At 38.5% G+C, this 14,717-nt stretch overlaps 1 protein-coding gene across 3 annotated transcripts in view; it reads right to left on the reverse strand.

Moving 5' to 3' along the window:
- The window catches only part of LOC134344933 (NEDD4 family-interacting protein 1-like), a 99,747-nt gene that overhangs the window by 70,592 nt on the left and 14,438 nt on the right, over positions 1–14,717 (reverse strand). For 2 of the 3 annotated variants that reach the window (XM_063045065.1, XM_063045066.1), the window contains exons 3-4: positions 8,482–8,606; positions 7,229–7,295 (exon numbers count right to left, since the gene is read on the reverse strand). In XM_063045065.1, the coding sequence (XP_062901135.1) occupies positions 7,229–7,295; positions 8,482–8,606 (192 nt within the window). The remainder of the gene's footprint in view (positions 1–7,228; positions 7,296–8,481; positions 8,607–14,717) is intronic. The other variant, XM_063045067.1, reaches the window with a different exon arrangement.

The following is a 14,717-nucleotide window of genomic DNA, read 5'->3' on the forward strand; positions in this document are numbered from 1 at the left end:
TAAACTTTGTCACAGAAAGGTTTTGCCAGTTACAGACAACCTTATTTCAAGTATGTCTCATTAAGACCAGAGAACAAACTTATTTTTCAATTAATTGACAGAAAATGCCAATAACAATAAACAACATTTAATAATGAAGTGTCCATAAATCCCCAGTGGAAGAAAAATAGCCACCCGAGATTGAGTTACAAAGCACGTGAAAGACTCCAGATCATAAACCAACGGCAACTCAGGTATAAGGTGCAAGATCAAAATCTTATTGAAAGCCATTATCTCAAATAGGTTAATTTAAATTTGCACAAGGTTACATTGCTTGTTTTCAGTAAAAAATCATTTCTAAAGCTTTGTGGTTGCAGATTAACTTTACCAAATAATGCATTGATGACGATTAACAAAGATCATTCTTTTATAATGAGTATTAATATATGCTAAATTGACAGTAATATGTAGAACAAAATTGATTATTTTTAGCAATTACTTGATGTAATTTGATTATCCATGTTAAATGTTGACTTTGTGTGCAAGTCTCTGGATATGTAAATATCAACAGCCAAATTAATCAGCTGGTTTCTGAAAATGACCACAGTGCCCTCATGTGGCAATAGACTTGTTTGTTTTTAACCAACCTAACACAGAAAAAGCATCCAATATGTACAAAAAGTGGATCAAGTGGAAACTGCAATTTGTTGAACCATGTCATAGTTATAATATCTGTAAGCTTTGTTAGTATTATATAATGGCCAATCATAGGATAGTCCCTAATTCTCAAACTGTTGATACTTACTTAGTCATAGAGTTATACAACATGGAAATTGACCCCTGGACCCAAGTCCGCACTAATGATCAAGCATCAATTTAATTACACTAATCCTATTTTATTTTTCCTTCATTCCCATCAGCTCATCTCAGATTTGACCATTCGTCAAAAAACAACGTGCAACATACTGTGCACAACTAACTTACTGACCTGCACATTTTTGGGATGTGGGAGGATACTAGAGTACTTGGAGGAAACTCATATAGTGGCAGCAAGAACTTGCAAACTCCACACAGAAAACAATAGAGATCAGAATGGAACTGAGCTGTGAGCGTGCAATTCTTCTTGCTATGCAACTGTGTTACCTCAACGTAACTTACCCAGAAAATGAAAAATAATGTTGGTAGACCACCAGACACAAAATGCAGGTCCCGATAGAGTCTTGGCCGGAAACGTTGACTCCATATTCCTTTTTATATATGCTGCTTGACCTGCTGAATTCCTCCAGCATTTTCTGTGTGTTACTCTGGATTTACAGCATCTGCAGAATTTCTGTGTTTGTTATTGGTAGACTATCCTGCGCCATATCTGACTGGCATAGGATTATCACTCACAGATAAAGCCTGTGGTCATTTCATGGCTAGACTTTATCTGATCCTGGTAAGGAAGGATTACTACCCTGCCTCCTCATCTGTCACCCAGCAACGCTAATGAAATTAATGGGGATCATGAACACTGTGCCAACTGCACACTGAGTAATCTCAAAGTGACTGCGTTTTGCCCGTGGCACCTCAGTACCTACCAAATGAATCACGTTCAATCATGAGATAATGCCTATTAGGAACCTATATGCATCTAATGGCTGCATCCATTAATATGTTCAAAATGTCATTGATTAGCTTTTTCAACATGTACAGTGAAATGTGTTATTCTGTCAACAACCAACCCTATCCAAATACATGCTGGGGACAGACTGCATCGTTGCCATCCTTCCAGTGCCGACATAGCATCCCCCAACTTATTAACCCTAACCTGTACATTTTTGGAATGTGGGAGGAGACCAGAACACCCAGAGGAAACCCACACGATGGTGGGGAGTACGTACAGATTCCGTACAGACAGCATTGGGAATTGAATCCTGATCTTTTGATTGTTGGCACTGTAATAAAGTTACACTAACCACTATATTCTCATGCCACGCCATTGTTAACTAAGCATACACAGACTTACTTTCTGTCAAACAGATAAATAGTAGTCAATGAAACGCAGCCCATCAGAAAAATTGAAGCGTTACATATCTGTCTATTAGAAATTTTATGGAAAATCTATCTACACTCAGGCTGTCTTTCACTGGCATATGCTAACTTTACTCTGAACAGACCTTTATATGTGAAAATGCTTTTTTGTGACTTTACCTATACTATCCTCAATTACCTCGAGTTACAGATGAGTAGAAGCTATTTCCCCATAGCTCAAGATTGCAAATTTCCATAAATTCAGTGGTGACCAAAACAAAATGTAGTGAACATTTTCAGGGGCGTCAGTCAGTACAAAATTTTATATCAAACTAAATAAATAAAGCCTAAACAAGAATTATGTATGTTCTATTTGGTTTAAAGGGGTTTGAATAGTTGACTCCTTCCCCACCATCGTTCCACTGTATTTTAAAGACTAGATTGTGCTTTGCCTATTAATGACAGAACTAGAAATATCAAATAATGAAATTGTGATATTGAAAATTAGAGAGGTGATGGAAATTTATTCCTTTTTCTCAAATCATCCAATTATTTTGAGGTGAGATTTTATTGTTTATGAGCACTGTTTTCCAGGGTCAAACCTCCTCAGAGTGGCTGCAAGCCCAAATTCATCAACAGAATGACTTCATACACAGTGCTTAGCAATACAACAGTCACTGTTTACTCACAGAAGAACCAGCTTTTATTCATGGTAAAGGGCAAATCATACCTAACTTAAATTCTTTGTGGGATCTGAGCTCACTGATGAGACAAATGTTCACAGATAGAGCAGGAAGTGACTAATGTTGCTGGCACATTGAAGGCTGTGCTGTATTTTATCACTGACGTTCACCTTCACCAAGAGGTAGCTCCCTAGACAGAGGAAGTTGCCTACAATTTCCAGGGTCTTGAGGTGAACAATTATCAATGAGGGGTGGAGGCAGATTACTAGAGAGCTGAGATGCTTGGGAACCTCCTACGTTAAAAGATTTTGGCTGCTGAATCTTCAAATGTATTCAAGATGTTTGATTTTGAGAAAAGATGAGGTTCACTTGCTCATTATTATCATTTGAGTTAAATGATAGATTTCCTCCATGATCTAATTGTAAATTTTTGGTACTTTTTTTTATTACTGGCGGTTTGATGTTTATCTTTAGAAGCTTTTTGTATGACGCATGGCTCCGGGGTTGAACACCTAATAGGGTTTTTTTCCCTCACTTTTTCTTGCTTAGTAGGGTTTTTTTTTCTCTTTTTTCAATCTTTAAAATAATGTTTTTTTTCTTGAGACATTGTAAGTGTTGCTTACTTCGCTGTACTCTTGTTAATCTTGGATGATAATAATAATAAAAAGATTTGAACCATAGGGTTAAGGGCACAAAAGTGGAAAGTGGAACTGAAACCAAAGAAACTTGATCCGTTTGGTTATGATGTTATTGAATGGCTGTCATCAGAAAGAACAAGGAATTGATTGTGGAATTCAGGAACAGGAAGTCGAGGGAACGCATACCGATGCTCATTGAGAAATCAGCAATGGAAAGAGTGAGCAGGTTCAAGTTCCTGGTTATCAACAACTCTGCTGATCTACCCTGCGCCCAACATAATGATGCAATTACAGAGAAGGCATGACAATGTCTATATTTCATTGGGAGGTTGAGAATACTTGGTATATCACCAAAGACTCTAGCAAATTTCTACAGATGTACCGTGAGAGCATTCTAACTGGTTGTATCACCATCTGGCACGGATAGGCCAGTGCACAGGATCAGAAAAAGCTGCAGTAGGTTGGCAACTCAACCTGCTCCATCATGGGCACTAGCTTCCCGAGCATCAAGGTCTTCTTCATAAAGCGGTGCCTCAGAGACACAGCGCTTACATCCACCACGGTGAAGTGCTTCGTGACATTGGTTATGAAGCACATATGCCTGAGGAGTGATCATCACAACTGGTCAACATCAGATACCATTTCATTGGCCTTTCACTCAGCTCTGGAAGCAAGGACAAGGAAGATGCATACATCAGACCGATCTTCATTCACTGCAGCTTAGCATTCAACATCTCATCCTCTCGAAGCTCATCGCTAAGCTCCAAGACCTAGGCCTCGATGCCTCCTTGTGCAACTGGATCCTCAGTTTCCTCACTTGCCGACCCCAATCAGTATGGATTGGCAACAACATCTCCACAATGACCATCATCACAGGTGTGCCACAGGGTTGCGTGCTTTGCTAACTTTATACCTATGATTGTGTGGCTAAGTATAGTTCCAGTGGAGTATTTAAGTTTGCAGGTGGTTCTACTGTTGTTGGCCAAATCAAAAGTGGTGACAAATTGGCATTTAGGGGGGAAATAGAAAATCTGTTTAAATTGTGCTGCAACAGCAACCTCTCAATCAATATCTGCAGAACCAAAAATCTGATTATCGACGACAGGAAGATGAAGGCAGAGCGCCGGTCCTCATTAAGTGATCGGAGGTGGAGAGGATCAGTAGCTTTAAAATCTTGGCATTATCATATGAGATGATTTGTCCTGGGACCAGCTCATAGGGCCATCAGAAAGAAAGCCCACCCCACCATTGAGCATATTGACATGAAGAGCTTACACAAGAAAATAGCATCCATCATCAAGGACTCTCCTCACACTCTTTTCTCACTATTTCCATTGGGCAGGAGGTAAGAAGCCTTAGGTTGCACAATGCCAGGTTCGGAATCTGTTATTACCCTACAACCATCAGGTTCTTAAACTGGTGTGGGGAAACTTCACTTATCGCAACTCTGAACTGATTCTACAACCTACAGACTTATTTATAAGAACTCCTTACAACTCTCATTCTCAGTATTATTCACTTGTATTTATTTGCATAATTTGTTTTCTTTTGCACATTGGTTATTTGTCGGTCTTTGCTTATATATAATTTTTCATAAATTATTTTCCTGCAAATGCCCTAAAGAAAATAAATCTCAAAGTAGTATATGGTATCGTAAGCATACTTCGATAATAAAGTTTACTTTGAATTTGACTTCCAATTCAAAAAAATAAGGACAGCCTCTATTCTGCTGCTATTAGACTACTGAATGGACGTCTTTGATATTAAGATGGACTCTTAACCTCATAGTCTACCTCATCATGGCCTTGCATCTGATTGCCTGTCTGCACTACTCTTTCTCTGTAACTGGTAACCCTATATTTTGCTCTCTGTTACTGATTTTCCCATGTACTACTCGATGTACTGATGTTATGAAACAATCTGTATGGGTTGCATGCAAAATGAAGTTTTCACTTTACCTTATTATTACATGTGACAGTAATAATCCAATGTACCAAGTTAAACATCTCTAGTGTCTACTCCAGCAGAAGAAAATGCAACTGAGTGGTAGGCAAAGAATACTTCAGACTTTTGAAATCATGTTTATAGAAATAGAGCAAAATCATTCATTGAACCTCTCATCAAAGTTATACAATAAAATTCAGATTTGGATCAGCTCTATTAAAGACAAAGACAAGGTATGAATCACAGAAACACAGTTTGGATACAACAGATTATTGCTGTGCTTGGTTAGTTTTTCTTTTTTAAGAGCAACATGTATAGTTCTGAGTATAGCCAGTAAGAAAGCAGCAGTGTTTAGCCCATATCTATGTAATTACCTTAGTTACTTGGGTGAACCAGTTACAATATACATGAGCAGCAAGATAAAGAATCTAGGAGGGTAGCTGGTGTTGCTTTAAATATTTAATGCAAGAGTGCCAGCCAAAAATACTTGTGATATTGATGTTTGATTCTCTGTGTAGAATGTCTTGTAGTTGTTCAGGTAATCTAAGAAAGACTGCCATTTAACTTTGCAGCCATTGAGAAGACAACAATTTCTTGTACCCAATCTGACTAATCCAAATTTGTGCAAGTCATGAAACATCAAAAATATATGTTTAGGAAACAGTACATTCAGTATACCTGGCACTATTTGTGCCTACGTTATGAATGCGAGTTATAGACCTAGCCTCATGCCATAGAACATTCAAGTTGTCTTGGCCCTGAGAGAAATGGCTTTGTTAAAATAAAATTACTGTTTGGAATCACAGAAAACATACAATAAAGTCACTGTAGATTCAATATGCTAATGAAAAAATGAAATAATATTTAGTGCATAAGAATTCATCAAAGCATGTAATGAAGATATAGCAGAGATAAACATATATTTGCTCAGTTCTCATTTATTGTTAGCCATGATCTTCTAAGCATTAAGCCACAAGTAAAACGAACATTTATAACTCATACAGGCTAATGGAAACAAAGCTGTCAATGTGACAAGTGACCAAACCTATAACAATCTTTTCAGTCATCCTTTTCAAATTCAGCAAGGAAATACCTTGTATATCCCTATGATTTACCACATTTGTGAGAGCTCTGGGAATTTTTTCAGTGCAAATGCCATTCAAATCTGAGAGTTTCAACAAGACATCCTATGTTTTATCAAGTTACTGATATCTGCGGTTTGACACTGTATCATCACTTCATGTTACAGACAACCACATTGGTAGTGCCTAGCGTTAATCTCACTTTGATAACTTACCAACAGCCAGAAAAGAAGTCACCAGAATGTGGTGCCCAAAGTACTGAGTAAAATCAAATCACCTATAATATAAGGTGTAGATTTATTGCTGTGTATGGGAGGAATTCAGTCACACAAAGAGAAAAACATCATGGCATCCTCCTGCGACATCTCATATACATTGCAAGATATCCGTAAAGCCTGTGATAAACTAAAGAGCAAACTGATAGCCCAAATCAGATGCAAAGCTATTAACTGAAGTAATGAGCATGTAGATTTTTTTTATGCTGAAACTCAAGAATCTTTCATGAGAACATAATGAATGATGCAGAGTGAAACTTCCTTGTTACATCGCACATAATAAATTGGGGAGAGGTATATTTATTACCTAGAAATTATTCTTTGTAAATTAGTAAACAAAAGACATTTAGATAACATTTTAAAGCTCTTCATTTTAACTAGATATTATTTAATGTAATTAATTGATTAACATTTCTACCAAAATAGCAGAGAAGTCAGTAAGACCATTTTAAATATTTGACTGCTGATATTACCAAAGGCAACTTGAAGCTATGAGAAATGTTATTTCCATTTTCAGACATAACAATATGTATGCCCAACTCACAACAAACTCTATTCAAAGAAATGAGCTTTAGCAAATATAACACATCAACTTAAATTGAAAGATAACTTACCAACAGCCAGAAAACTCCACCAGAGCCATAGCTTACCCTCAAAATAACCGAAAAAATAATCGGAGAACTGAAAATACAAATGTATGCAATTATAAGAATATTTTGTATGAAAACACAACTCTGAGGTTTAAGAAGCAAAAAGTAGGTTGAAGTCTGCTCTGCCTTTTCAGAAATCCTTTACTGATATTCCACCTAAACTCCACTTTCCCATTCTGATCCCAGTTTCCATAGATCATACCAATATGCAGAATCTCTACAAATCTCAACCCTGAATTAACTCTGTAACTGAACATCATTGCACTCTGGAGAAGTCCAAAGTCTAACATGTTTCTAAGTGAAAACAAAATTCTTTGATTGTAATTCTAAACCTTGAACCTTTTCAGCCTGTGAATATACCTTATAGTTTTAGACTCTGAACAAGAGAAGTGATCTCCTAACATGAATGTATTTTCAGTTATCTCATTATTAATAAAGAACCTTTTTATAGTGGCCATTAAATGAAACGTATCTATCAATATTTGTGAAAGTAATTTATTGGCTTTGGAGTACTTTATCTATATGAAGACGTTGGACAAACCTTGTTAGTTTGTTAGTCCAACAAAACTATCTAAACTTGAATGGTTTAAGTTGGAGTGTCAGGGTCTGATGGATTAGAATATGTGCCGTATTAGAGGAATATGTACCATGTGCAAGCAGGAAGGATTAGTTTAAATTGGTGTCATGGTTACCGCAGACTTATTGGGTTGAAAGGCCAACACCACATTGTTCTACGTACACAGTATGTTAACCCTTCAATAACGTTATCAGATTATGAGCTCTTTCCCATCTCTTCCCTACTGGACATCCTATGAATAGAAACTACCCTTCTGTAACTAATGTATCTCTCCATAACATCTTATCTACTCTGAAGGCTCTCTACACTCTTAGGATTTAGGCATATAAGTTAAAAGCATCCTGCACATAAAAACTAAAGGAAATTTGGGAAACTAGCATATTTAAAACTTTTTGATACAAAACAGATATTTCAAGGCAAAATGGAGATCCCAGCTAAAACCCTTGATTTTCCTAAGGTGCAAACACACTTAGTTTGTGCTCCAAGGCCAGTAATGGCCTTAGTATGTAGATCCTGTCAATAATAATAATGCTCACTATCCCATCCTTAAGCACAGCTATTGTCAAAACATTAACAATCAAATAAAGGGTAGACTTTTACCAAAAAAAGCATGGCTTTTTCACCGATATTGAATACTTACCCTAACAATGAGAATCCACTTTATAAGGGACAGCCCAAATCCAGAAATGGCCCCATATCTTCCTGCAATTGTATTGGTTGAGCAGAAGGTTAAAAAGAATCCAATCCAGTTAAATATGAATGCAACTAGAACAAAGCAATATGAAAATAGTCAATAATTTGGAAGAGTTAATGGATGTACAAACATTGCTATTTACGCTGTCTGGCATGAAGATCTATATGTACAAAAATGACATAGGTAGGACATAGAATTTGTGTTTGGGCATTATTGGAAGCAAAACAGAGAACATGGTTTAGATTTCTGACCAAACTCATGTGTATAATGTTAAATATAAAATCCACTTGAAAAAAAAAGAAGACATCTTTATAAACATCTTCCCCCTTCCTTTTCAGTCCTGAGGAAAGATCTTGGCCTGAAATATCGACTGTTTATTCTCCTCCATAGACGCTGCCTGATATGTTGAATTCCTCCAGCATTTTGTGTGCCTTGCTCCAGATACATTTATAATCTGCCTTTCATGTCCCTTTAGGGACATTCAAATAAATATTGAAATTCTAATCACTGGTGTAAGTCTGAAAAATCTTTTATGTCCAATTTATGAAAGCATGGAGATTATTCTGAAGTCAGTTGCTACTGTATACCATTGTAATTAATTTCACAAATGGAATTCACTCATATCCTCAAAGCCAAAAAGGACACAGCAACAAAACTTGATTGTAAATAGAATGGAAAATCTGTTCAGAAAAGCTTGAAAATTTCTTTGCATTTTTGACCTAGATTCTATCTGAAAATATACAAGTTAAAAACTAGTCTGCGGGCTATCTATCAGGTAAGTCTAAATTCTTTTCATTGAACGGAAGCTATATCTTTAAATTGTTTTTAATTATTTTATGATATTAATGCGTATCTTCATTACCCTGCCCCACTTCCCAGGGGCAGAGGTTAAGCTTCCTGAAAGGAATTTCACTTATTAATTTTTAACATTTTTGTGGATATGTTCCTATGAAGGCAAATGACTTTCATATAGTTAGGCAAAAAAGATTGGTCTAAATATTATGGGGTGAAAGGGTTTCTTTCTGTGCTGTACAACTCTATGAATTTAAATTCTCTCAAGTTCTAGTTGGTTCTGAAAGGAGGAAGTGCTCAAATCTGCAACAGGTACATTGAGACTATAAATGTAATGCATGGTCTATTTATTTTAGAGCAATAACTCCCCTCAGCACGAGGTATGGACTAATAACTTACCTATGCGCATTGATCTGTTGTCTAAGCCAGTGGTTCCCAACCTCCGGGCCGCGGACCAATACATTGCCACGAAGAATGCAGTGGTGCAGCAGCAATCGCCTCTGATCTGGGCCGACATTTTAATTAACTTGTTTACTTCGGCTTTTTTCTTAAAGATGTGCTGGGTGCATTCTGGCTACCGCTGCACCGCTGCGTTCTTCGCAGCAATGTATCGGTCCGCGGCCCGGAGGTTGGGTACCACTGGTCTAAGCATGCACATTGCCCTCTCTCTCTCTCCCCCTGCAATGTGAATACTCCAGTTAAAGCCATCTGCGTATGTGCTTTATTTTAATTGATATGTAGTTGTACAGATACAACAAATTGGCAACGAGTACAAACCTGAATTTCACTAACAGCACCAACAGTTAAGGGATGATGGACTTTGGAGAGAGACAGAGAGAGAAGGAATTAATCAGTACAGAGAAGGCAGCCACAGAGTCACGAACATGATCACAGGGACACATGAGTAAGAGTGCACGGTATGCAGTCAAAGACATACAACTGGCAAAGTTAAAGTGAAAATACTGTGATGATGGCCTTAGTGGGGAAACTTTCAGCACTATTGAGGACGGGGGATCGCATATTGATAGGGTTGAACTGTATTGTAATGTGAACAATGTGGATGAGGAAAAGAAAGTATCCCTGTTTCTTAGCTTAAAGAGTGCTAAAACGCACCGGCTTTTACACAACTTAATGACTCCTGAAAAGCCCGCAAGCAAGACATTCGATGAAATTGTTACAATTTTACAATTTCACTTGAGCCTTTAACCACTAGTAATACTGTAACCGAGAGATTTAGATTTAACAGAAGTAACCAGTCAAATGATGAAAGCATTGCAGAACTGTGCAAACTTTCCGAATACTGTGACTTTAGAGATGGACTTTCTGGTGCATTATGGGATAGGCTTGTATGTGGCATGCATAGTCAAAGCACTCAGAAAAGGCTACTATCAGAAAGAGAACTAACTTTAGAACAGGCATTGACCATTGCAAAATTATTAGAGACCACAGCAAAGGATGCAACAGAACTGCAGAAAAGAGTTTAGTATGTGAAATGGACAAAATGTGCCTGAATGGTGCAAAAAGCCAGAAATGTTATTGATGTGGCAAATCCTCCCAAGATGCAAAAATGATTGCTGGTTCAAAGAAAAAGTTTGCAGAAAGTGTCACCGACAAGGTCACATAGAGAATGTGTAAATCAGACAAAAAACACAATCAAAGAGAAAAACCACACAGAGTGAAAAGTTTCAAACACAAAACTAAACAAATGCATAGAGTGACTCAAGAGCAACTGAATCAGACAACACAAAGTCTGACAAAGATGAGCTGTCATGCCGAGAACTGCAGAGCATGTCTGAAGCAGATCACAAAATCATATGGATCACAATAGATGTGTCTGGTGTAAAACCAAAAATGGAGCTAGATATAGGGTGAGCTTTGTCCATTATTCCAGAGGCTGACTACAACCGACTGTTTTCTAAGCTGCCATTAGAAGAGACCTCAGTGATGCTAAAGACCCTGAATGTGACATATGGAGGCCAAACACTGCAGTTAGAGCTTTACATATTAAAAAGCAGAGGGCCAGAACTTTCTGAGCATGAACGGTTGAGAAAAATCCAACCAGACTGACATACAATCAAAGCTCTCAATGTGTCATCTACAGGCAACTGCAGCCCAAATGGTAGCACTAACCACAGAATATCGTAGCAGCTTAATTGTAATGAGAAGGCGTTTGAGAAGAGAACTGTCATGAAGGCCAGAATTGAACTGGATGAAGCAGCAACTCCAAGATTCCATAAAGCACATCCAGTGCCCTAAGCATTACATCCTAAACTGGATGCTGAAGTTCAGAGCTTGGAGGCGTCTAGTATTCTCACCAAGGTTGAGTGGAGTGATTGGGCCATGCTCATTGTCCCAGTGATCAAGAAAGGGAAGACCGGTGCTGTTCGTATATGTGGGTACTTCAAAGTGAGCATTAATCCTGTGTTGCATACTGTGCAGTATTCACTGACACGAATAGAAGATAATTTTGCATCTTTGGCAGACGAGGAGAGGTTTTCAAAGATTGACTTGTCACAAGCCTATCTGCAAATGGAGATTGAGGAGTTATGGAGGAAGTCCTTCACAATCAACATTCACAAAGGACTGTTCCAGTATAATCATCTTGCCTTTGGCATTGTATCAGCTCCAGCAATTTAGCAAAGAGCAATGGACCAAGTGCTCCAAGATAACCCAGGAACACAATGTTACCTTGATGACATCATCATGATTGGCAAGAATGATGAAGAGCACCTCCAGAACCTTGGTAAAGTGCTGACCGGTCTGAGTGAGTATGGTCTGCACACAAAGAGAGAGAAACGTGAGTTTTTCAAGAATTAAATCTCATATTGTGGACATGCCGTTGTCAAGCAGTCACAAGAGAAGATTGAAGCAGTGTTGCAGGCACCCAAACCAGAAAATGTGTCACAATTCAGGTCATATTTGAGTCTTGTAAACTACTACCCCCAGTATCTCCCAAACATTGCTACAGTGCTACATCCATTGAACACACTGTTACAGACAGGAGCAAAATGTGAATGATCAGAAAGATGTGAAAGAGCATTTAAGGAAACAAAGAGACTAATAAATCCCATAAACTGCTCACACATTATGGCCCATCTATGCCCATCAGACTGGTGTTCGATGCGACCCCTTAAGGCATTGGAGCCATTTTGACACAGACTATGAAAGATTGATCTGAACACCCAATTGTACTTGCTTCAAGATCACTCAACTCTGCACAGATTGATCAAGCAGTCCTTCGTCTCGTATGGGGAATAAAGAAGTTCCACTACTACCTGTATGGGCAAAAGTTTACGCTGACAACTGATCACCAGCTCCTTATGTCCATTTTCAATCCCAGGAAGGGAATTCCACTGACACCCGCTACCCGATTGCAACGATGGGCACTTTTCCTGGGACCCCACTCTTATGACATAGAGTTCAAACAACACAGCAACACTGACAGCTTGTCACATCTTCCACTGTTGACAACTGAAGAAGAAAATTCTTCATTCTGTGACCCATCAGAGGTGTTCCACACAGCATTGGTGGACCAGTTGCCAGTAACAAATTCTGAAGTACGAAAAGAAACAAGGAATGACCTGACATTGTCAAAAGTCTATGACATCACCATGTAAGGATGGCCGGCTCACAATAATCCTATGTTTCCAGAGTTCTCAGTAAGATGTGACTAACTCTCTGTATGTCACAGAATGCAGAAGTGTGGATTTCGTGCTTTGGTTCCCTCTAAACTGCACACCAGAGTGTTAGAAAATCTGTATGAAGGATAACTGTGTACAGTTAAGATGAAGACTCTTGCCCGGAGCTACGTGTGGTGGTCAGGAATAGATAGGCATATTGAAGACTTCACCAAAAACTATTCGGGAAGCCATGAAGTTCAAAATGCAACCTCACAGGCACCATTACACCCGTGGGAGTGGCCGTTGTCACCATGGCAAAGACTACATAATGACTTTGCTGGGCCATTCATGGACTCCATGTTTCTTATTGCTGTAGATGCTCATTTGAAGTAGCCAGGTCTACCAATGAATTCAACCACATCAGAAAAGACTGTCTTCACCCTGAGGACCACCTTCAACAGATATAGTTTACCTGAACAAATTTTGAGTGACAACGGCCACAATACACATAAAAAGAGATCAGACTATTCATGAAGAAAAATAGCATCAAACATTTCAAGTCAGTCTCACCACCCAACAATGAATGGGTTAGCTCAAAAGTGTATCCAATCCTTCAAGAAGTCGTTAAAGCAATGGACAAGGAGGACATTTCTCTACAGCACAAAGTGGACAATTTCCTTTTTTGTGTATCAGAATTCTGTTCATGTGATGACAAATCAAACACCTGCAAAGCTGTTTATCTGAGATCTCGCGTAGACCGCCTGAAACCAGACCTACAGAGGAAAATGCAGAATAAACAGTTCAGCCAGTTGCCAAATGAATCAACAAGGAGCTTCGAGATTGGACAGGAAGTCCTAGCGCATGATTACCGAGAAGACAGGTGGACACTCAGTACGAGAGCTACAAGAACTGGACCACAGATGTATACAGTGGATGCTGGAGATCATACATGGAGACATCATGTGGACCAGATACTGGATGCTCAGCCAAAGAAGCCACCTGCACTGACTATATCCAACAAGTCGGGCACATTAAAGCCACCAGACTTACCTCTCAGTGATGATCATGTCACTTTCAGCAACATGACATGGGCAACAGAGAAAGTTACTTTTGACAAGACACCTGCAAAACCTAATACCACTCTACAGGTTCAAAGGCACTATCTTGAAGGAAAAAGAGTGACACTCAAAAGACTGAATCCTTCATATAGTGAAGATAGTTATGGTGAAAGCATGTTTATTTGAAAATGGTTTGTAAAAGGGAAATTGATTCCCTCTCTCCCTCTCTCCCTCTCTCCCAGTTAAAGCCATCTCCCATAGGAGTGCTTTTATTTTAATTGATATGTAGTTGTACAGACACAACAATAACCATGACCAGGAAAACTTCCTGAATCTCCTTCACTTTCTTGGATTATCACTGGCAATATATTACGGGTTCTTTCACCATTCCTCAGAAAGAATGAAATAGCAGTCATTTTAAAATTGCCCTTACTATCCTCCTTCCCTTATCTTTATTACCCCTCTCAGACTGCAATGACATCTCGAGGATTAGATCCTGTCATTGCATAAGCAAATACTGAGGAAGTCTTCTGGCTCTTATTAATGTTTCAGCACATCAGATACTGACATGCATGGGCTCAGAGATAAATCCAATGCTATAGCTATATTAATTGTGTTCACTATAATTGTGAGCTGAGAACAGTGGGCCAAGGGAAACAAAGATCAACTTTCTTTGCTAACTAGGGCAGTTTCGGCTTCTTTTCATTATTGC

The sequence above is a fragment of the Mobula hypostoma genome, chromosome 4 (genome assembly GCF_963921235.1).
Source record: "Mobula hypostoma chromosome 4, sMobHyp1.1, whole genome shotgun sequence".
Classification (NCBI taxonomy): domain Eukaryota; kingdom Metazoa; phylum Chordata; class Chondrichthyes; order Myliobatiformes; family Myliobatidae; genus Mobula; species Mobula hypostoma.